Source organism: Dermacentor albipictus, chromosome 3, assembly GCF_038994185.2.
Source record: "Dermacentor albipictus isolate Rhodes 1998 colony chromosome 3, USDA_Dalb.pri_finalv2, whole genome shotgun sequence".
Lineage (NCBI taxonomy): Eukaryota > Metazoa > Arthropoda > Arachnida > Ixodida > Ixodidae > Dermacentor > Dermacentor albipictus.
The window spans coordinates 64740325-64762362 of NC_091823.1; the positions used below are offsets into that span (position 1 = coordinate 64740325).

The window sequence follows — 22038 nt, forward strand, 5'->3', positions numbered from 1 at the left end:
GGCAACTACTCATGACGGAAATACACGTATATCATAAAAAGAGTGACTTAGCACGCACTCAACCCTTTATTTTTGCAAGGAGCTTTCAGACTTAGTGTTCTATATGCGTATGCAGTATATCGTTTGTCTGTTTGCTTGTTTACTTTCGTTTTTTGGGTGCCTGTGCCAGGGCATTTGTGTGGGCTGTATGCACGATAAAACAGCAGATTATCGGTAGTATTGAACTATCCGTTGCATTGATGTCAACGCAAAAGGGTACAGGGGAGCGGCTATGTCGCAACTGGGGAGTAGAGTGATGGCATGTGCGCGCTTCGACGCCCACAACACCTAATAGTGGGCTTTACCTGCCTTTCTTTTTTGTAATTATAGCTCGAGTGGACAGACGGGGCTGCGAGTGCCAGTGGGGGCAGATACTGTACAGAACTCCTTGTAAGGTTCGTAACAGCTCAATACAAGACACGGACAAAAGGAAGGTAAAAAACGACAACACGGCTTTCGTCCCTGTCTTGTGCTGCGCTGTTACAAACCTTACAATGAATCCTAAACAACTGGCTCAACTTACCGTCTTGTGCAGAACTTATGTATCGTGACCCGCTAACTTATGAAAGTTTGGCGAAACTAGAACCAGTGCGAGAATTATGAGACAAGGAGCTTCAAAACTCACAGAGCCATTGAAAGGAAGACCTTAGGGCGCCGCTGTACACACAGTTGTAGTTGAGCCGACAATATCAGCGATGACGTCACGACGGCGCACTTGTTGGGGATCGGGAACCAAATTTGTGGTGGGGGGATGATATAGTTTCCTTTTGTGATGATTTCTTTCTCTACTATGGACAACATGACGATAAATATGATGATAATAATACACGTGGCAGACGCGATGAAACGGGACGAAGGTAACAAATATTACCATATTACTGACACTCGAAGAAGATGTAGATCCTTGCATTTAGTGGGACACATCCACAGCGGCCACTGCGTGAACTGAACACGACGACTTATACCTTTCTTGATGTGGGCTGGCTTCCGTCTTGGTTAGCGCCTTTTACTCTGATAAATGTACCTTGTAAATGGCTTGCCGCCTAGTGTGTCTTCCACGTAACCATATCAACTTAGTTGGAGTCGAGAGCTCTAGTTTATCAGCTTAGTTTTACAAATTGTAGGCGTTGAGCCCAAAGTGCTTCGCGGTGCAGGCTTCCATGACAACGATATTGTATGATATACAACGCGGACGTCTCACAGTCATCACTTTTCAATGCAGTGGCTTCATTGAAGAACCCGTAAAGACTACACGTATATCTTCAGTGACTTTCATTCGCGCTGAAAAAATTTGGAGGACGCTTAAGCTTCGCCTTTAAGAGTGAAGAATTAAATTGTGGGGTTCGACGTTCCAAAACCACGATCTGATTATGAAGCACGCCGTAGTGGGGGACTCCGGAAATTTGGACCCCCTGGGTTTTTTTTAACGTGCACCTAAATCTAAGTACACGGGTGTTTTCGCATTTCGTACCCATCGAAATACGGCTGCCGTGGCAGGCATTCGATCCCGCCACCTCGTGCTCAGTACCGTAGCCACTAAGCAACCATGACGGGTGCATTTAAGAGTGGAAAGCGAGAGCATTCAAATATCCCTGACTGCTTCTCACGCTTCCTGGCCACTGCAGCTTATGTAACCATAATGTTTACCGGGAAACGCTCGCTGGGGGCGTACACTATGCACGAAGGCGAGCTTTCTGGTGGAAACGCTGCCTCTGATGGAAAGAAATGGTGAAGAAAAACAATTTCGAGAAGTTTCATTCGCAATAATAATAATAATAATAATAATAATAATAATAATAATAATAATAATAATAATAATAATAATAATAATAATAATAATAATAATAATAATAATAAAGAAACGTGGATAACTGGACACGTCGAGGTGTGAGATAAAAGCGCAGATCTGCTCGGTGCTCAGCGACTTTCTCCATACACGCTCGGGCGTTCGTATATTCTCTCAAATTTGGAGGTTGCGATACAGCGCAGCCGCTGTTCGCGTTAAACGAACGTGCCAAAAAAGTAATATCTTGTTGACAGGCAACGAATTAAGAAGGGAAGTGTCCTCCCTTGAAAGAACGTCGAGGTGAAACGCTTCGTTTGGCATCTGGCATGGTGCGCTTATCACTCTACCTAAACATGCCAACCTACTGCTCCAAGCATGAGACCACAGCGGGAGAAAAGTGTCCGAATGATTGCGCACTGAGATAGCTGCTAACACGTCAGCAAAAAAGAATAACAAGAATGTATATTGCTTAAAAAAAGTATAGAAAATGACTTCGACAGCATCCTGATCCATAGCCAATAAATTAATGCCGCTAGTAGTGGGCCAGAACAAGAAAAAGAAGCTGCTAACACGTCAGAAAAAAAGGATAACAAGAATGTATATTGCTTAAAAAAGTATACAAAATGACTGCGACAGCATCCTGATCCATAGCCAATAAATTAATGCCGCTAGTAGTGGGCCAGAACAAGAAAAAGAAGCTGCGTAAATGCATGAGTTTTCGAGTACAATATTAATATGAAGAAAAAAAAGTGCTACATCAAATGGAAAGAGCATTACCGGCTCACGAGTACAACATCAATAATTGCGAGTTCCAATACTGCATTGTACGTTGTACGCTGCGAGTTGCGTTGCAATATTGCATTGCAATATTGCAACGTCAATGTGGAGAGCACGATACTAACAATAATTTGCGAGAATAACGTCAATATGGTGATTTGTAGATACTTGAATGAATCTCTTGAGCACCGGTACAATATGTGAAGGCATTTATTCGGGCTACGTATATTATTCCAGGTTCTTGGGCCGGCAAAGGATACTGTGCGACGACCATTACATTACGAGCGCACATAATGACGCAGCCGGTGTTTCAACAGGACGCGCAGGAGATGTGCGCAGTGACTTTCGTGAGCACAGAGGCGGATCAAAAAGAAGAAAATCAGACAGAAAAAAAGCGCACAGACGAGCAGTGGCAGCCGAAGGCGCAATGGAGAGGCACTAATATACTTATACAGAAATATAGCGGAATAAACAGGTGCACAAAGGACATGAATTGCTGCCCACATGATATATAGCAATAAACAGTTCCCTATACTGGGTAAACTAGTCTTGAGGCTTATCACCGAGATCAATGGTAGAAAAAAAAGTCTAAACAGCAACGTTCTTTCTATACGATAGAGTGAAGATTGATTTGCACGATGGCTGTCATTCTCTGCTAAGAACGGTAGGTTTTGAAATTTCTCTACAACTCTGGGCCGTCCAGCGAGCCGAGGAAGCCGCTTCGAGACAAGGTCTCGGAACCGCCCAGACCCACTAAAAGACGCCGGACTCAAATCTTGCTGATTTGAAGTAAAGGTTTACGCTCTCGTGCGTAAAACTGTCTTCGAAGCTAGGCGCTGCTTCGAAATCAATAATGTCAGCTTACTTGTCAAAACCTTAACCATTAAGTGCTTCACGCTTCAGGTGACTTTCTGCAGTTTAATATGAAACAGTTGTCTAATTGATTACTTGATAGGTCTTAATATTTCAAAGCGATACTCGGATTATGAGAAACATAATAATAAAATGGTTTGATTTTGACTACCTGGTGTTCCGTAGCCTGCGTCTAAATATAAGCACGGGAAAGTTTGGCGTTTTGACCCCACTAATCGAACCCATGACCTCGTACTGAGCACCAGAACAGCCACCGTGCCTGGTGGTACCAAAACTTACACCATCAGCAGCAGCACAGCAACTTCGTCACTACGATTGTTTTGTGTATGCCACAGTCCCCCATTAACCTTCAACGACATGTCAAATGAAAAAAAAAAAAACACTTTGCAGATCGTCCCGATTACGCACAGCGAATCACACACGTCTCCTTTCGCGCGCATGTTCAAAAGCCGTTATAACGTCCCGTCTGCTTCTGACATGTTCCTTGTTGTCCTTGACCCAAAGAAGGACTTTTCTACGTTTATGTTCTCGCTCGACTTATTCAGAGACGTCACTCGGATGTTTCCTCTACACGACTTGTGCGCTCGCCACAGAAGTCCAATGCCTCTGGGCAGGTAAGCCGCACTCCGTTACCCCTCGGTGCGGCACCTCGAAACGCCGCTTGAGTGGTGTTTGCGAAATACCGTTAGACTGCGATCGACTCGCAGTGCAAAGAACAATCAAGACGGGGGCCACCGCCCTGCGTTGCGCAATGCAGCCAAATAATTGCAGCAACCAACTCGGTTAAAAATTTGTCGCGTGAATGAGCGAGCGACCTTTGCATTGTACCGCGACGTTGTCCAAGTCTGTCTGACAGTGTACGCAGCATTTATGCCGCTATCCTTGAACACTATGTAGACAAGCTGCAGCGCATGACGTCACGAAAAGGTGCCGGCGCAGCGTGGGCTTCGGAATTTCGAAAACGGCAGCGCTTGACACGTACGAGATGAAGAGAGAAGCCACGTGGACGAGGCTATGTAGGTGTGCCTTGTCAGCGCTTTCTTTGTTTGCGTGCCTTCTCACCTCGTCCGGTCTGTGCCGAGCGCTGCCGTTTTCAAGATGCAGTGCCAACTGTGGCCCATCGGTCTACTCTGCTACAATATTGGCGTGAAGAGAGTTAAGACAAACATAACATTATCGCACGCAAGCACTAGATATCCTGGAGTGTAAGTTCTTCAAAACGCTTGTTGAAGATTGCTCCTCAAAGCTGTGAATAGTGGAAAAAGAATCAGTACCATTGTGGCTGTCCATATTATCAATTAACTGGAAGCTTATCAAAACACATGCACTAGATATGCTGTTGGGTGCAACATTTTCTAAGCTCTTGCTGAAGATTACTCCTCAGAGCTGTGAATAGCGAGAGAGAGAGAGGGAGAGGGAGAGGGAGAGAGAGAGAGAGAGAGAGAGAGAGAGAGAGAGAGAGAGAGAGAGAGAGAGAGAGAGAGAGAGAGAAAATAATGCAGAGAAAGGCAGGGAGGTTAACCAGAGGTAGTTCCGGTTGGCTACCCTTGTGAATAGCGAAAGAGTAACAGTGCCATTGTAGTTGTAAATTTTATTAATCAACCAATTTTTTTCGTTACTACGCGCCAGCCACGTTCCTTTGTTTACACGGATGCCTCTCGAAGACATAGTCGTCGGCCTCACCAATAGATATAGAGTCACTGATTATGGGTACAAAACAAAGTAAATAATAATAGGTGCCCTAACCATGTGCGGCCATGACGTCAGTGGTCACTTCCGGTGCCTGCATTACAGAAAAGGAGAACCTTCGAGATCGGTTTGCATTACTCGAGGGAGCCGTCACTAGGTGTGGATACATGGACACCACTCATTTCCAGAAAAACACATTAGTGAGTGCTGTAAAAAAAGAGAAGAAAAATAAGCAAGAAGAAGAACAAGGATTAGCGATAATTGTGCTGCTTGTAACATCACGTTAGGCGACAAGATAACTTCTAAGACGTGTAAGTGTTTTTAGAGTGTAGCCCACTAGTGCGGCTTCAGGACGTTAACCCCCTTTATTCTAACCTTGCATAATCTAATGTCACTTTCAGGTCTGCTTAAAGACGGTGGGAGCGACACCTCACACTTAAAGCGTGGGGTCATAGGGCCCGTGGGTGAACAACATTGCCGCCTCCGACATCTTAGTTTCACGTCAATGTGTTCTCGCCCGGCCATACCGCGAGTACGGTCGCGCGCCAATCGAACGCATCAGACAGAGCAAGCCGAGTGTACGGGTGGCAGCACCTCGAGCACCGGTACGTGTACGATGCGTCGTGTTACGACACGGGCTCGCCGTCGGCGTGCCTCACTTATCAAACATGCTGTGGGAAAAAGAGGCGGGGGTGGGGGTAGGAGAGAGGGGCCGGAGGTGCGGGGGATTTGGCGCGGGTACGCATCGAGCCTCTCCTGGGGCGCGGACATGCGACACGCTGCGAAGTTGACATCGAGCCGTGTGCGAGAATAGATCGCCAGCCTGAGGGAGAATCGCCGCCTCGAGTATGCGTCGTTTTAGTCACGGTGTGATGGAACCGCCCGCGAAGGTCGCTGGCTGGGGCCGATGTCGCCGCGAATGTCGCAATGACCGTTCTTCACAGGCCACAGCCTGGCTGTCTCGAAAGGAGACTCGTCGTCCACAGAGGGGGCCGTGGGTTGTGAATTGCGCTAAATGACACGAAAAGAACAGCAATGAAAAAAAAAAGATCCGGACGTAAGAATAAAATAATCCATGTAGTCGCTATGAGGGCGTACTGCTGTGGGAGCAAATGATTTAATTAAGCGCCTGAATAGCGTTACTTTTCGCACGTAAATACAGAGCCGTCTCGGCAGTTAGCATAGTTAAGCGCCACTGTGTGGCTTGCTCGTTACTGATAGCAAGAGTTGGTAACTGTCGTTGCGTATGTAGGTGCCTTAGCGCGCGTGCTTGTGTATGTGTGCGTGCGTTTTTGCTCACGTGTGTGTCACGAATGCGAATAGAATGAAGGCGTGCTTGCCGAGTTGGAAACCTACCTCGGAGGAGCGTGGTACGTAGTTCTATAGTTTAATTCATCAAATGGAGAAATTCACTCATTATAGAGAAAAAAAAACAACTCACAGGACGGTTACGAGTTTGCAAGGCGGAAATCATTAGCCGTTATGCAGGCTAGGGGTTCTCAATCCTAATCTCGAGCTCGCCGAAGCGTTTGGGGATCTGAAGGTCATGCTTTCTCCATAACATTTCGGTGTAAATGGTGTTTTATAACGTCTTCGTTTAAACCGCTAGACATCTTCTTCCATGTTCGAGTGCTCGTCCGTTTTCTTGAATATATACACTGGCGCAGCTGAAGGCGGTATGAGGACGGTGGCATGGCTATGAGATGACGATTTTAAAATGATGACGATGGTATGACGACAGCGTCACACAAGGTGATGGGTTGGCGGCGAGTGTACGACGAAGATTGCACGAAGGAGGACCGTAAGACGAGAACAGGATGTCGATGATGGAACAACCACTGCTGCATCGCGACAACTGCTGATGCCTATACTGATTCCTCTGAAGCTCAGTAGACTGCCGTCGAAACACCATTAGCAAATAAGGGGACAAGCTCATCAAGCAGTCACTGTACCAGATTGGAGCAGGGGATCCTTAATTTTAGCGCACCTATGTTTGAATTTCAAGGACAGACTTCCGCGTCGCCTTAAAATACGTGTACACTCCCCAGCTGCGCTGTACAAAGCTGGACATGAAATTGCTACTTGTTAAGTCGAGCCCTTGTTAAGTCGAGTTAAGCCCTTGGCTTTACTTCAAAACATTCTTTCCATGCGCTCTAGCGTTTCTAGCGGCTTCGTCTTAAAATACGTGTATACTCCCCAGCTGCGCCATACAAAGCTGGGCACGAAATTGCTACTTGTTAAGTCCTCGAGTCGGGGGCCCTTAGCTTTACTTCAAACCATTATTTCCATGCGCTCTAGTGTTTCTAGCGGCTTCGCCTTCTCCGCACTAACCTCTTGGGCAACATTTATGGTAGCGTCTGCATTCAAAACAGGTGCACAGTGTCTGGGCGTCCCGCTGCGATTTTAGCAGCAGGGAAATTCCGCCGGGCATGAAGCACTTCCGAGAAGAGGCGTTTGTTCGCGACGACAGCCGCGCCTGCAGCTCGCGAGAGCGCCGTGGTTCTTTCAAGGTCCTCCGGGGGGAGCGGCAAACGTGGAAAGTTGAGGCGAGGCTCGATGTATGCAGCGCGAGTTTCATCGCGTCGTCAGAAACGCGTGTGATGTCGTACCGTACGCGTTCGGTTCCCTCTCTCAGGTAACGGCGGCCCACGCCCTGTCGCACATGGCGCGGCGTGAACGGCGTCGGTCGCCGGCAGATTTCCTGCTTCTATAGCATAGCAAAAAAAAAAAAGAAAGAAAGAGAGAGAGATGAAAAAACACGAAGCCCAGCCTGGTGGATCATTTTTTTGCTTCATTTTTTTTTGTGTGTTGCTGTTTAACGTCGTGTCCGGAAAGTAACAGCGGGGAAAAGGCGGCCGAGGCCATAGTGCGATGCGAAAGGATGGATAGGTGGGCTATGTTGTTAATAGTTAATAGTTAATTCCTAGTTGCATTATAATAAAAACTTAGCGCTCGAAGTTGTTTTTTTTATTGTTATACATGGCGCGATGCATGTCTGGGCAATGTAGTTACGGGCGGGAGGGACCGCGGCACTTGTGTGCTTTCCAGGAATGCTGGCGTGTAGCCACACTTTGACTTCTTCAGCTTTGTGTGTGGGTGTGTGTGTGATTCGTTTTTTTGTTTCTCACCAGGAAATGAGAGATATGACTTGGGGCGTCAGTATACTTCCTGGTTCTGCAGAAACCATGCGCCTACGTATCGTCGGTCATCAGAAAACGTCGCCGTACGGAAAAAAAGAAAGAGAGGAAAAGTACTGAGATATGATAGGAGAGCCAGTTGTTTCGTAAGAGACTGCACCATAGAAGTTTATGCCTCGTTTAAGTATGAAACCGGAGGCCTTCAGGCGAAACTAAGAAATTGTCACGTTCTCGGTCAGATGGTCAAAAATTTAGACTGTCTTGTGGAGCTGAAGCAGCTGATATTCTTGCAAGGTACGGGAATGTAAAGAGGACACTATAATTGCTAGTTAATTTACGGGGCGATCATTTTTGAGCTTTCCGAAATAGTTCAAACTCACCTGTTGCAGATAGCATAACTGTTGTAATATATAATATATGGGGTTTTACGTGCCAAAACCACTTTCTGATTATGAGGCACGCCGTAGTGGGGGACTCCGGAAATTTTGACCACCTGGGGTTCTTTAACGTGCACCTAAATCTAAGTACACGGGTGTTTTCGCATTTCGCCCCCATCGAAATGCGGCCGCCGTGGCCGGGATTCGATCCCGCGACCTCGTGCTCAGCAGCCTAACACCATAGCCACTGAGCAACCACGGCGGGTAGCATAACTGTTGTCCTTGAGCTGAATTATTTGAAGATGCAGACTTTACTAGAGCGCGAAATTGAAATACATATTCCACTAATTAACAATAATGCACGAACTTCCTAAATTTAATATTTTTATGGAACATATTGCAATTTGCATATTGTGGCCGGGGAGTTTGTGAGACGTATCCACATTAAATGAATCTCCAGGATGACGCCTGTGTCGATATGTTGTTTTCCAAAGTGTGGGACGAAATACATGGCCGTTCACGTTATTTTTGTGTTTCACTTCATTAAAGGGCATTTTGTTAATAAAGCGGAGCAGCAGTGCACATCTACGGCAGGTTCGATGGCACATATCTCCAAACTGGTGCGATTCTGGAAATTCATTCCAAGTGGATACGCCTGGCGAACCCACCGGCTACAGTTCGTAAATTGCAATATGGGCCGTAAGGTAATTAATTAAGACGTTAATGTGTTACTTCGTAATTAGTTCAATGCGTGTTTTCATTTATCGTGCAAATATGGTCCGCCTCTCTGAATAATTCAGCTCAAAGACTAGAATTATATTATCTGAGACAGGAGATCATTAAAATAATTCTGGGAAACTAAAAAAAATTATCACCCTTCGTGTAGAACGACAAGAAAGGAAACCGAGGACTCGATTTTCATTAGGGATAATGTTGGTGTCTTTGTTGGTCTGTTATGATATGACTAATAAAAATCGAGTCCTCAGTTTCCTTTCTTCTCATTCATTACATAACGAGGGTCTCGAATCCGGCAACATTTATGCCTTCAGGTAGCACCCGTGTGTTTATTCACCAGTTGCATTCACTCCAAAAGATCACGTACCCGTGACGTTTAGATACGGACAAACAAAGGTGCAAGCAGGCAGACAATATTAGCGCAAACTGGGTGAAGTTACAAAAGAATGCTAGTAGCAGTTAAAAGCTGTAGTTGAAATGAACCAAGCTTCCTGACCCTGGTATGGCCATATGAACATTTAGGGTGCGTTATGTAAACTCATATTTTATCAAAGACAAACATGTACGTGCGCGCACATAACAGATTTGTTCATAACGATCACGTTTATGAACACGTTTCCGCCGACGCCACGATTCGCCTAAAGTTTGGGAGAGAGATAAAACTTTATTGTGTCCCTGATGGGGTCCAGCGGTGGCGGAGATTAGTAGACTAACCCCCAGTCCCCCTCCCCCTTGCTTAGACGAAGGAGGTATACAAGAGAAGGAAATTTTATTAAGAAAAAAGTGAACGAATAGGATGGATGGTACCACTATGAAGAACATGTACGGCACTTATGCGCCCATGTTTCGCGTCACAGGTTCAGTCGGGAGATGGCTCATTTATCACGATCAGGAGGACTCAACCGTTCGTGTAGCTAAATATACGAACGCCAAAAAGTCCGTGCTGCTCGTTGCAGTTGTGAAACAAATCGTTGCGAAAAAAAAATCACGATAATCAGTCTGAAAATTTCAAAGACGGCGGGGCGATTTCGAAGAAAAGCAGACTGCGACTGTACCACTCGAAATGAGCCGCGAGAAGCGGTGGTACGTCAGCTGAACCCACAGCGTCTAATATTGTTAGTAAAGAATATGATCCCAACGGAGTTCCTCGGATGCAGTTTGTTTCACTGGCCGCTACTTGGGAACATGAACGGGTACTTCCAGAATAGATTGCTATAGGGCACTTCATGCAAGACACCCTGCACCGTATGTACGCTTTGTCCTTCTTGATTAGGTCTATCATACACAGTATTTGCGAGCGATCGGCTTGACTCTATATTCTGGCGAGCTTCGAAGACGGCTCCTTCTTGCATATAGGCAGGGCATTCATTCATCGCCGGCGAAGACGTCGGGCGTCAGCTGCTAGAGGGAGAAGTGCGACTGACGAAGCTGTCGACGGGCACGCCGATGACGTGCCATCAGGGCTGCGATGATCGGAGGCCCGCGTTCGAGCACTGTTGGCAGGCAGAGCTATCCTTGCTATACGTGCGGTACAGGGCGTTTCGCTCGAGTTCGCGCTCGGCCCTCTCGTCGGCGTCCGCGATCCGCTGCAGGTTGTCCAGGTGTTCCAGCCGTGCGGATAACTCCACCTCACGCCGAATCCTCTCCTCTTGGAGCCGCTGGCTGAGATGGCGGAGCTGCTCGTCACGGCGGATCTCGTCCTCGCGGCGCAGGAGCTCTTGCAACGTGACACCGACCTGCGCCGGAGTCGATCGGCCCTCGTGACAGCGACAGCCGCAGGGAGCCACCCTAGCGCAGCTCGGTCCGGCCAACTGCTCTCTCTGTGCGCCACTGCGCGAAGATGCCGCTGCTGGGAGTGGGGGACGGCGAAGCGCCGAGGCCCTGGATGTGTTTCCCTGTCGGGCTGCAGGGTCGCCGACAGGCACCGACTGCGTTGTAGCCATCGCTGGCTTGCTTGCCGAAACTTGAAAGCGCTGGCTTCTTCCGCTATGAGCCTCGTTTGCAAAAGGCAGATACCTTTGACCAATATGTCCTACAGTGGACTGGCGTATGGCTGGTCTAACGTTGTCCGGTGTCATCTGTGTAACATTCGGATTCAAGTAAGGCGCATAGGCATCGTAATACTTGTAATACTCATTGTAGATAGCCGGCCGAGATGGCAGCCAAGATGGCCCAGCGTAGTTGGGGTGCTGAGTCGGAGTAGTCTGCTGAAGGGGTTGTCGACTAACGCAGGGGTCATACAAGAAATTGCGAGGACTAGACGAATAATAAAAACGTGGTGGGGGGTATCTGGGAGCAGGAAATGCTCGATCCTCGCCCGCGTGACTTGGCCAACCGGACGCTGATCTGACGCCAGTAGCTCTACTAGGCGCAGCCGTACCATCCTCTTTCGAGTAGTCTCTGCCACGAGAGGGGCGTGCTGATGAGCAAGCTCTGCCGCTTCGGCTGCTGGTACCTCTGGATGTAGACGGCTGTATGTTTTCCCAGCGCGGAAGGGTTGGTATCGCGCTGCCTTTTGGACTGCCATCCTCCCAAGGCTCCTCAGTGACGTCATGTTTTCGGGACCTGGTGGTTTTGCGGATGACGCGCTTGCTCTGGCTTCCTCCCGCTTTCTTATCTGGCTCCACGACTTCTGCTATCTCTTCGTAGAACTCCTCGGAGCTGCCCAACTTTTCTGGTTTGGGGGTCTCGGGCATTGCGGTCTTTGCGGACTCCTTGGCTCCCGGTGTTACGAGCTTCTTCTCGCGTTCACTCCTTTCGGGCTTCACCTGTGGCGCCTCAGACGCAAGAGGGGGTGCTTCGTTCGGTGGCTGCTCTTCGAACTTCTGTAGAGCAGCGAGCAATCTTTGAGCCATTTCTGCATTTATTATGACAGCCGTCGACGGTACCGGCTGGTTGAATAGTATGCCACCGGAACCGATTGGCGGAGGGGAGCTCTCTTCTGTATACGACGGCTTTCCTTTCTTTTGGTACAAAGCACCGGCTCGTTTTTGATGCTTCGTGGTGCGGGGTTTATGGATGGTCCCTGTTAAGGAGCCAGATCGTGAACGCCTGCGGGAAGAAATGCTGCTGTCAAAATCTTGATCTGCTTCTCCTCGTTCGGAGTAATCCCCACTGGTATCATCGCCTATAACGTTCTCCTCCACATTACTGTTGAATGTTAGACGTGTTTCTCTCCCATTCCTTGTCCTGTCGGCAGCCCCAACCTGCGTCTTGCCATTAGTAAAGCTGTGTGGTGCAATAGTTGATTCTCCTACCTTGACATCGGTCGTACATGTTGCTGTGTCCACGAATCTCGACTTGTTCTCGGCGTTCTGCACGTCACTTTCTTGCAACGATGACCTGCGAGCTGCAGGCATTGGCGGCAAGGCACACATCGCCATGTCTTGCAGGCTGTCTTGCAAGGCTGCCGCAGGCTGTCCTGCCGACGAGGTCGAAGAATTCGTATCACTGAGCTGGGAGATGTCGGCAAGGAATCCAGGGGCTGTCGCACCTGCAGCGTGAGCAGCCTCTACTGCTGCATCTGCAACTGTCGGTGCGGGTGGCAGAACCGTTGTTCCTGGCTGCAGAGGCCCAGCGAAGGTCACTGGGCCCACCGCCGGATCCGGAACACCAAAAGAAGGCATCAACGGAGCTTGTGCCAGTTGTGGTGGCAGTTGCAGTTGTTGTGATTGCGGTTGCCACGGTACGCCTTGCGGAAGCTGTGCCATTTGTGGCTGCATCACCCATGGCTGCTGCATTTGCGACGGTGGAAGCTGAGTGTGCGCGTCAAAGGGTTGCTGCTGGACCTCTGGCGCACAGGTAGGAGCCGGCCACGCCGCCGCTTGTTCCGAAATGGTCTTGGGAGCCGGCATGTTTTCGCTGATGACTGATCCCTTAGAGTTCACCGACTCGTTGCTCAGTCCCTTGTCGAGATCCGAGTGTTTTTTATTCGACTTCCTTGAGCCTTTGTGGTGTCGGCGTCTGCGGTGCTTCTTTCTGGACAATATACTGGGAACCTGCTTCCCGCTATCGGTTTCGGGCTCTGGTGCATTGGCTGGGGCGGCTGATCCGCCTTGCGCTACCGCTTCTAAATTACCCTGCGCCGGGCTCACTCCGGTTTGTACATTCGCCGCCTGCTTCACGGTCGGGACCTTCGCTTCGCTTAGCGCTTCCTGCCACTGCTCGTCGTTTCCCCGCCGGCGTTGCTTGCTTCGTCGTCCCATCTTGCTTCTTTCTTGCTGGCACTGCTGTCCCTGGTAGCGATACTGGTGTTTACCTGATTGTTCGGGGGCGCTCTTGAATGACCACTCGCCCAAAGGTCTGAATCTTTAGCTTCTTCTGCTTCTGCATCGCTAAACTGCACGTGCCTTAGATAGCGGCAATGGTTGATGCAAGACGGTTGTTTGAATGAATTTTAGGCTACAAGTATACGATGAAGCGAAAAAAAAAAGACAAGTCCGAATATGAAAAGCTTGCGTGCTATTAAAATTGGTACAGCATACAGAGAAACTGAATAAGTAGGGGGACAGGAAAATATCTTAAGCAGACAACTCTTAGTGTGGTTTTCATGTAGTGGAGCTGGGGGTAACGTGCATGAAAGTTAATAGGATGCTGGAGGGCAATTTTTGCACTCAAGAGAAAGAGAGAGAGATACGGGCCAAGAGAACGCGAAGAAAATCTGCGCGCAAGTGCTAGGGAGAATGCGCTTACTCTTAAACGTCTGTCGCCCTTGTCCACATGCCCAAGAAGTGCAACAGTATGTTTGAAAAGCTTTTGTACTATAGTCAGGCTGAACCTTAGTGCAAGAGCGCTTTCCTTTGACGAAGGATGGCTGTACGGAATGCCCAGCATAGTCAAGAGTTTTCCGCACACTAGCGAGGAAACACTTGATTAATTCCTCTCAATAACAAATCTCAGAAACTGGGCTCGCGGCTGTGTGTGTGTGTGTGTGTGCGCGTGCGTGCGTGTGTGTGTGTGAGGGAGAGAGAGAGAATGAGTGTAAGAGAGCGAGTAAGAGAGAGTATTCTCAATAATAAAAAAAAAACACTGAGATGGCCCTGAGGTAATCGTCCTCTAACAGGCTACTATTATCTGCACAGGGAAGACGGGTGTATTATGACAAAAACCTTAACTGGGCTTGAGAGGAATAGATGTAGTTGGGCAGGCCAGGTAATGCGTGGGTGAGTCAATCGGTGGTCTATTAGTGTTGCAGAATTTGTGTGAACGGTAGGGAGGCGCAGACGAACATGGAAGGGAACTAGGTGGCGTGATGGAATTATGAAGTTTGCAGGCAAAGGATGGTGTGTGCTGGAGCAATAAGACAAGAAAGAATCATTGTAGATCAGTGGAACATACCTTCATCCTGCAGTGGAACGTAAATTAAAGGTCACTCAAGGGTCAAATCAACCAGCGTTTTTCTGACCATCACGGATATAGCTGAGAAAATTTTAACGTGTTTGCGGAAGTTCGAAATGCGTTCTGTTTGTTTATCTTTGCTGCCCAAAATATTCTTGCCTTTGGGCGACAATTTACTTCTCTTTCCCCGCTCAGCAAAATGCATAAAACAACACTTTTCTTTCCAAAGGTACATTATAAGATTCAGTCGTTAAGATCGCGTGTATGGCAAGCCAACGGAGTGATGTGACTACCAAAATAACCAATTCTTTAAATCTTTAAATCATTCGTGTGACCTATGCCCTTGACCAAGCAATATTGCAAAATTGACTTTTTCTCTTTTTTTTTTTTTGCTCGGAACGGCGGAAACACCAAAATGCACAATTAAAGGAATAGAGTGGTGGTTGAGTGAACACAGTACAGTTGAGAAATAATTAAGTGCTGAAGGTTCAGCAGATCACCTGTAAAAATAACTCTAAAATAGGATTTGCTTAATAACGCTGAAAAAAAGTGAAACAAAAAAAAAAGCTACTTTGGGGGTCAGCTTAAAGATCTATAGCGTGTCCCAACCAGGATTTAAAGTTTCCCTTCACTGTAGCGGGACCACCTTCATAGGGCGGCGACCAGTATATATATATATATATATATATATATATATATATATATATATATATATATATTCCAATTATTCCGATGAAATCATTATCCGATAAACTGGAGAATTACAATTGCCCCAAGAAAGGCAGTAAACATTGGTGCAATAAAATCACTTCCAGCGCTAGACGCATAGGTGCCGCTGTGCTACAGCTGACCTGCCGAGAGGGGGGGGGGGCAGGGGAGGCTGAGCCACTCCTAAAAAAATGGAAGAGGGGGCCGGGCCCCCCAGCTCCCCCCTTACTTCAAGCACTGGTCAAACTATCATGCACAAAGATTTAGAAATATGCAAATGCCCCGTAGCTGGACAAAATCGAGGTGATGTGTGCCGTCGCTTGGAGATACTCAAATTATATATTTTTTGCGATCCGCCTAAATACATAATTAGTCTTAAGTAATCAATAAACCATACAAGTATTATAATTAGATGAAAAGTGTCAATGAGAAAGTTGTAGAACAACATGAAAAACTCCCGCTAGGATTTCTGTTGCTCAAAACGGGCTACATAAAAGTGTTTTTCGAGCGTGAAAGAAGCTCGCAAATCCAAGCAAAGTGCCCGGAGGGGCCAGTCGCGTGGCAATATGTAAAAAAAAAGTGCAGTTTCATGTTACATTCGACTGGTGCTATACCGTACCTCGACTAGGTTTGCCACGATGTGTATATGTAGCTCTCTATAGAGATAAGAAAAGAGCAGATTGGGTGAGGGAACAAACGCGAGTTAATGACATCTTAGTTGAAATTAAGAAAAAGAAATGGGCATGGGCAGGACATGTAATGAGGAGGGAAGATAACCGATGGTCATTAAGGGTTACGGACTGGATCCCAAGGGAAGGGAAACGTAGCAGGGGGCGGCAGAAAGTTAGGCGGGCGGATGAGATTAAGAAGTTTGCAGGGACGGCATGGCCACAATTAGTACATGACTGGGGCTGTTGGAGAAATATGGAAGAGGCCTTTGCCCTGCAGTGGGCGTAACCAGGCTGATGATGATGATGATGATGATGATGATGATGATGATGATAATAGAGATTGGAGCCAGAGGTAGCATGCTCAAGCCAATCGCTCACGCGCAACGCAACTGGATTTCTGTGGGATCTCGGTCGCGCTCCAAACTCGAAGGTGAGAGCACCTTCGAGCGCTCTGAGCCGGAGCACGGCACTCTGAATGAACCCGGTGACTTGTCAAGAGCGCTCGATTTTGACAAGCGGAGTGTAAGAGTGCGCCACCAGTACGCTCCAGAGCGCTCTAAAGGACCAGTCGAATATAGTACGAGTAACTACGTACTCTCATTGTTTATAAGAAACTTGCAAGAAAAACAAAAAAAGCCTTCGTCTGCTCACGTTTCACGTTAGTGCTTCCTTTTTAATCTCGCACTGTGCTTATACGCGGTTGTGTGTCCGATGATTTGTTATCATTGCTGTTTCCCATACCTACGTTAATGTGTGGGAAAGTTGCTTACAAGATTGATGTAAGCTCTGGAAAATTAAATTCGTTGAAGGCTCGGATCGCGCGCTGTGCTCAGCACTTCTCCGGAGTATCCTTAGTTAGCATCGCGGCGATCTACGTGGGAAGTAAGAAATTTGTAGATCGTCGAGCTGCTAACCAAAGATGCAACATTATACTAACATGTCCATTCAGCCACGCCTATGTCCTCCGGGGTGGCGTCTGTATTATATGCCGCGTATGAAATTTTTGTCATTGGTGGTGCTAGTAGCGCTGGTAAACCGTTCGGTAATACTCGAGCACCCTATTTGAAACAATAAATCTGACATGCAGAACTTCCCTGATTAGAGTGCCGCTGAATAGATTCAAATAAAAATTTGTTGCATTTGCGTGAAATAATTTCATTCTTGCGAACACTGAACCTGATTTCTGTTTAGGGCATCGATCATTTCTGAAGAATGCTGGGGGGGGGGGGGGGATACACTTTTATTGCAGAAACAGCACTTTATGATGGCCGGACATAAGCTTCCCATAAGGGGACGCCGAGGGCTTGCCTCACCGCCGCCTCACGGGTGTGCTGGGTCGCCCAGGTTTGGTCGTCGAGGGCGGAGCTCCGCAGAGCCTCATGCAGCCTCGACGAAATGGTCGTGGTGTTAATGTGTGTGTGCTTTGCTGGGCACTCCCACAGCAAATGCGGAAGCGTAGCCGGGTGAATGCCACAGCACCGGCAGCTGGGGGTAGTGTAACCGTCTGGGAATATAAGGTGGAGGCGGGCGGATGAAGGGTACGTGTTTGTAGCAGACGCAGGGTGGTAGCCTGCGCCCGGCTGAACTTGGGTTGAGGGGGGGGGGGGGGAAGGTTGGAAGGTTCGGCGACTGAGGTAAAATGCCTTAACGAGATTGTTATAAGTGGTCAGATTGTCCCTGGTGTCCAACTCGCCTCCAGTGACTCCAGCGCCGGTAATTTTATTAATTATTAAAATTACGAGGCTTCAAGCTTTCAACTCTGTAAATGTGCAATACAAGTAGTCATTACAACTTATTTAACTACATTTATTACGACGACTACAAAGAACAGAACTAATACGTTACACAATACTCTAAACTATATTTAGAATTTGCAGATATAGAGAAAACTATAAAGATACTTGAGCTGAATATGCTAGTGTAGCAATATTTCTGACATTCTCGCCTACATTCTAGACTCTCCGGCGGCTCTGCAACTTGTGAAATCGCCTTGAATGCTGTGAAAGAGCCAGCCGTCTGTCAATAGAACTTTCGCAAACGTTTAAACTTCTCACTTTAACTATTGTTTTGTATTATTTTGAATCTGTAAGCATTCTGTACTTAAAGTGAAGTAGGTTACAGACTTGCGGTACCTGTTTTTGATACATATGGAGGTAGGCAGTTGAAAGCGTAGCGCTTCAAAATGTTTTATGTTATATAATTCCGTTCTTTCCGCAAAAATGGTTGTGTGCCTAAGTAACAAAAGAAAGCCTCCATTTACCATCATTTCGCTCATTCACGTACAACAAATTTCGTTCAAGCATGCTTGGACGCTTGTCTAACGATAGCGTGTTTGCATTTCACGTGAATTTTGAAGGAGATATCGAATTTTACCCCGAGCTGAAGCTACCCAACGTATCACTATATATATATATATATAGATGTATATATGTATATATATACATCTGGGGAAAATACGAACTGTGCGCTAACCAATATATTCAGGAGCTGACGATAGCCAAAGATAACTTTTTTAATCATGACCTTCTAACGATTCTACGATCAAACCCCAACAAATTCTGGCGCTTACTTTCAGTAAAGACACATTCTAGACAGATTGAACTAACAGATCCGGATGGTAATCTCATTAATTCTGAGAAATGCGCGTCAGCTCTTAACGACTACTTTACCTCAGTTTTCTCCATCACTAATGACACTCCCATTGAACCAATACCACCACTCCAGTAAAATTAATGTCAGACATCAAGATCAACCCTGATGGCATATGTAGCCTCATTAATTCACTCAAACTAACCACCTCAGCCGGGTGTGATGGAATCAACGCCAAAATACTAGTTAACACCAGTAACATTTCTAGCCAGGTACTACATCTAATATTTACACAATCCTTAAAGACTGAAAGCTTTGCCCGACGACTGGAAGAAAGCCCATGTCGTACCAATTTTCAAGAGTGGCGACCGCTCGCGTGCTATAAATTATCGCCCAATTTCTCTGACCAGCATTCCTTCTAAACTTCTAGAACATATAATCTCATCCAGCCTAATGTCTCACCTGGAATCTATTAACTTCTTTTACCCTCACCAGCACGGCTTCAGAAAACTATTTTCATGCGAGACCCAACTCGCCGAGTTCACCCATGACATTCTACATTTCATGGATCTTCATTTGCAGATTGATGCCATTTTCTTGGATTTTTCAAAAGCATTCGACCGCGTTTCCCACAATCACCTACTTCAAAAACTCGCATCTATCGGAATCTCAAATAGCTTGCTTACCTGGCTTGAACACTTTTTAAAAGGGCGCACACAGTTTACCTCTGCAAATAACCATAATTCATCCCTTAGCAAGCGTAACATCGGGTGTGCCACAGGGTGCTGGTTTATCGCCTCTACTATTCCTCATCTACATCAATGACTTACCTGCTAACGTTAAGAATAAATTGCGTCTTTTCGCGGATGACTGTGTCCTATATTCCCCAATCAAAAGCTCGAATGAAATTGCGCACTACAACAGGATCTCGATTCTATCGCGGTATGGTGCGAGAAATGGTACATGCCACTTAACTTTACTAAATGCAAAGCTCTGTCATTCACCCGCAACCACAGCTTAACCAGTCACACCTACACAATAAATTCAGCTCCTATCAATAATGCCCCGTCTTACAAATATCTCGGCGTTCACATGACATCGACACTATCATGGGCAACTCATATTGACATCATCTGTTCTAATGCTTCACGCACCCTTGGATATTTAAAACGCAACCTGAAAGCCGCATCACCAGAAATAAAAAAGCTAGCATATCTAACATTCGTACGTCCTCAGTTAGAATATGCGTCATCTATCTGGCACCCTTCCCAATCATATCTAACCTATGACATAGAAGCAATACAAAATCGCGCTACTCGGTTTATAACTTCCAATTACTCTCGTGATACCAGCATAACCGCACTAAAACGTACACTTAAACTACCATCACTTGCTTCCCGCCGGATCATCTCTCGTCTCTGCTTGCTTCACACCTTTTATTACCATCCACACTCCAGGCATTCCCTGTTAAATCCACCCTTACGTACATCCTCTCGCTTAAGCCACAGTCGTCCCATAGCAAACATTTATACCCGATCGTCTGCCATGAACACTTCATTCTTTCCCGACGCTATAACCCATTGGAACCATCTCCCAGAAGATATCGTGTCATGTACTGACCGTAAAACGTTCCGCGAAATGTTAAATAACCACACTGCTTAATTACTGATCCCACCGACCCTTACTCTAACACGATGTTCCTTTCTTTTTCACAATTGTTCCTGGCTTGTATTTGTTTATTGTTGTTTCCTTACTGTTCTATACATTTCTTCTAACATTGTTACAAGGATTAAAGCCCTCCCTTATGTAATGCCTCCGGGCCTTTAAGGTGAAAATAAATGAAATGAAAATATAGTCTACGCCGTTGATCGCAGCTCGCATGCGCTAGTTCATTCTCATCGCTTTTTTTCCCGCGAGTTATAGACATACATTTCTCTATGGAGCGCCGCGTGGTATACTTCCCCGTAGTACACGCCCCAATAATACCGGCTGCGAGTGTTCCGAACCACGGCACATCACGAATAGTCAAACGCGTACGCAGTAAACAGGCCCACTGAACGGTATAGGAACAATACGGTCTGACGGATTCCTAAGACAGCTGGCGGTCCTTGTTAGCGAGAAATGTGTACAACCGCAGTGACTGAAACCTTCACCTTTTTCCGTGTTGAACTTCATAAGCGTACACAAACGGCTTTCTTAGCCACCCGTTGAGTCCTGCGTCACGACTGAACAAGCAGTTACACCATTTAACAATCATCTTATTGTTTCGTATTGACAACATTGAGCGTTCGGAGCACGCGGTCAGCTGTTACGTCACTGAAGAGTCCCTGTTTGATATCGCAGCGCTAGTGCATGACCCACGCGTTCTTTTTGTTGCGGCATGGTGTCAATTTTTCAAGGTCCCACTAGATTGTTTGCGTCTGTCGAGCGGCACAACACGGCGACCTCAGTCATGTACGAACTCGAAGTCACGGTGGTCGCTTTGTTTTAGGTACCTCTAGTTTACAAAGATCCTTGTTTCTCCCCGTGCGTTCGGTGCGAACTGCTTATTAGTCCCAATTGTAAGTGCAAAGCAAACCTACTGAGCGCAACAAGTGTGTTCTACGCACCACTGGTCACTGTGAGCCAACCAGGCCAAGCTTCAATATCCTGTTATCTGCTAAGGACGCGTGCCGCTGTGCTGCAACTTTAACTTTCGAGTTGACCCGATTAACGAAGCTTGAAAGCCGCGAACTACGTGCCTTCAGAGGGACTTGTTCTGTACGATTGTGATTAAATCCTTGTAAACACTGCGACTTATTGTAGCCTTGTTTGAGGGTTATTGCTGACTCACTGCCGGTTAAACTTTTTCATGCCACATAAATGCTGGATGGGAAAAAAAATTATGGGGTTTTTCGTGCCAAAACCACTCTCTTGATTATGAGGCACGTCGTAGTGAGGACTCCGGATATTTTGACCACTGGGGTTCTTTAACGTGCACCTAAATCTAAGTACACGGGTGTTTCGCATTTCGCCCCCATCGAAATGGGGCCGCCGTGGCCGGGATTCGATCCCGCGACCTCGTGCTCAGCAGCCCAACACCATAGCCACTGAGCAACCACGGCGGGTATGGACGGCAACACGTACAGTAAAACAAGTATGTGTATGAAGGAAGGAAGGAAGGAAGGAAGGAAGTGAAGGAAGGAAAGGAAGGAAAGGAAGGAAGGAAGGAAGAAGGAAGGAAGGAAGGAAGGAAGGAAGGAAGGAAGAAGGAAGGAAGGGAAGGAAGGAAGGAAGGAAGGAAGGAAGGAAGGAAGGAAGGAAGGAAGGAAGGAAGGAAG

The 22038-nt window shown here is 46.9% G+C and overlaps 1 protein-coding gene across 1 annotated transcript; it reads right to left on the bottom strand.

The window, feature by feature from the left end:
* Window positions 1–11546: 11546 nt before the first annotated feature.
* Window positions 11547–13267, bottom strand: LOC139057704 (MAGE-like protein 2). The gene is made up of 3 exons (XM_070536448.1): window positions 12671–13267; window positions 11869–12238; window positions 11547–11620 (listed from the first exon to the last, which is right to left on the bottom strand). The coding sequence occupies exons 1-3, from the start codon at window positions 13265–13267 to the stop codon at window positions 11547–11549; spliced, it is 1041 nt and encodes a 346-aa protein (XP_070392549.1).
* Between the last annotated feature and the right edge of the window lie 8771 nt (window positions 13268–22038).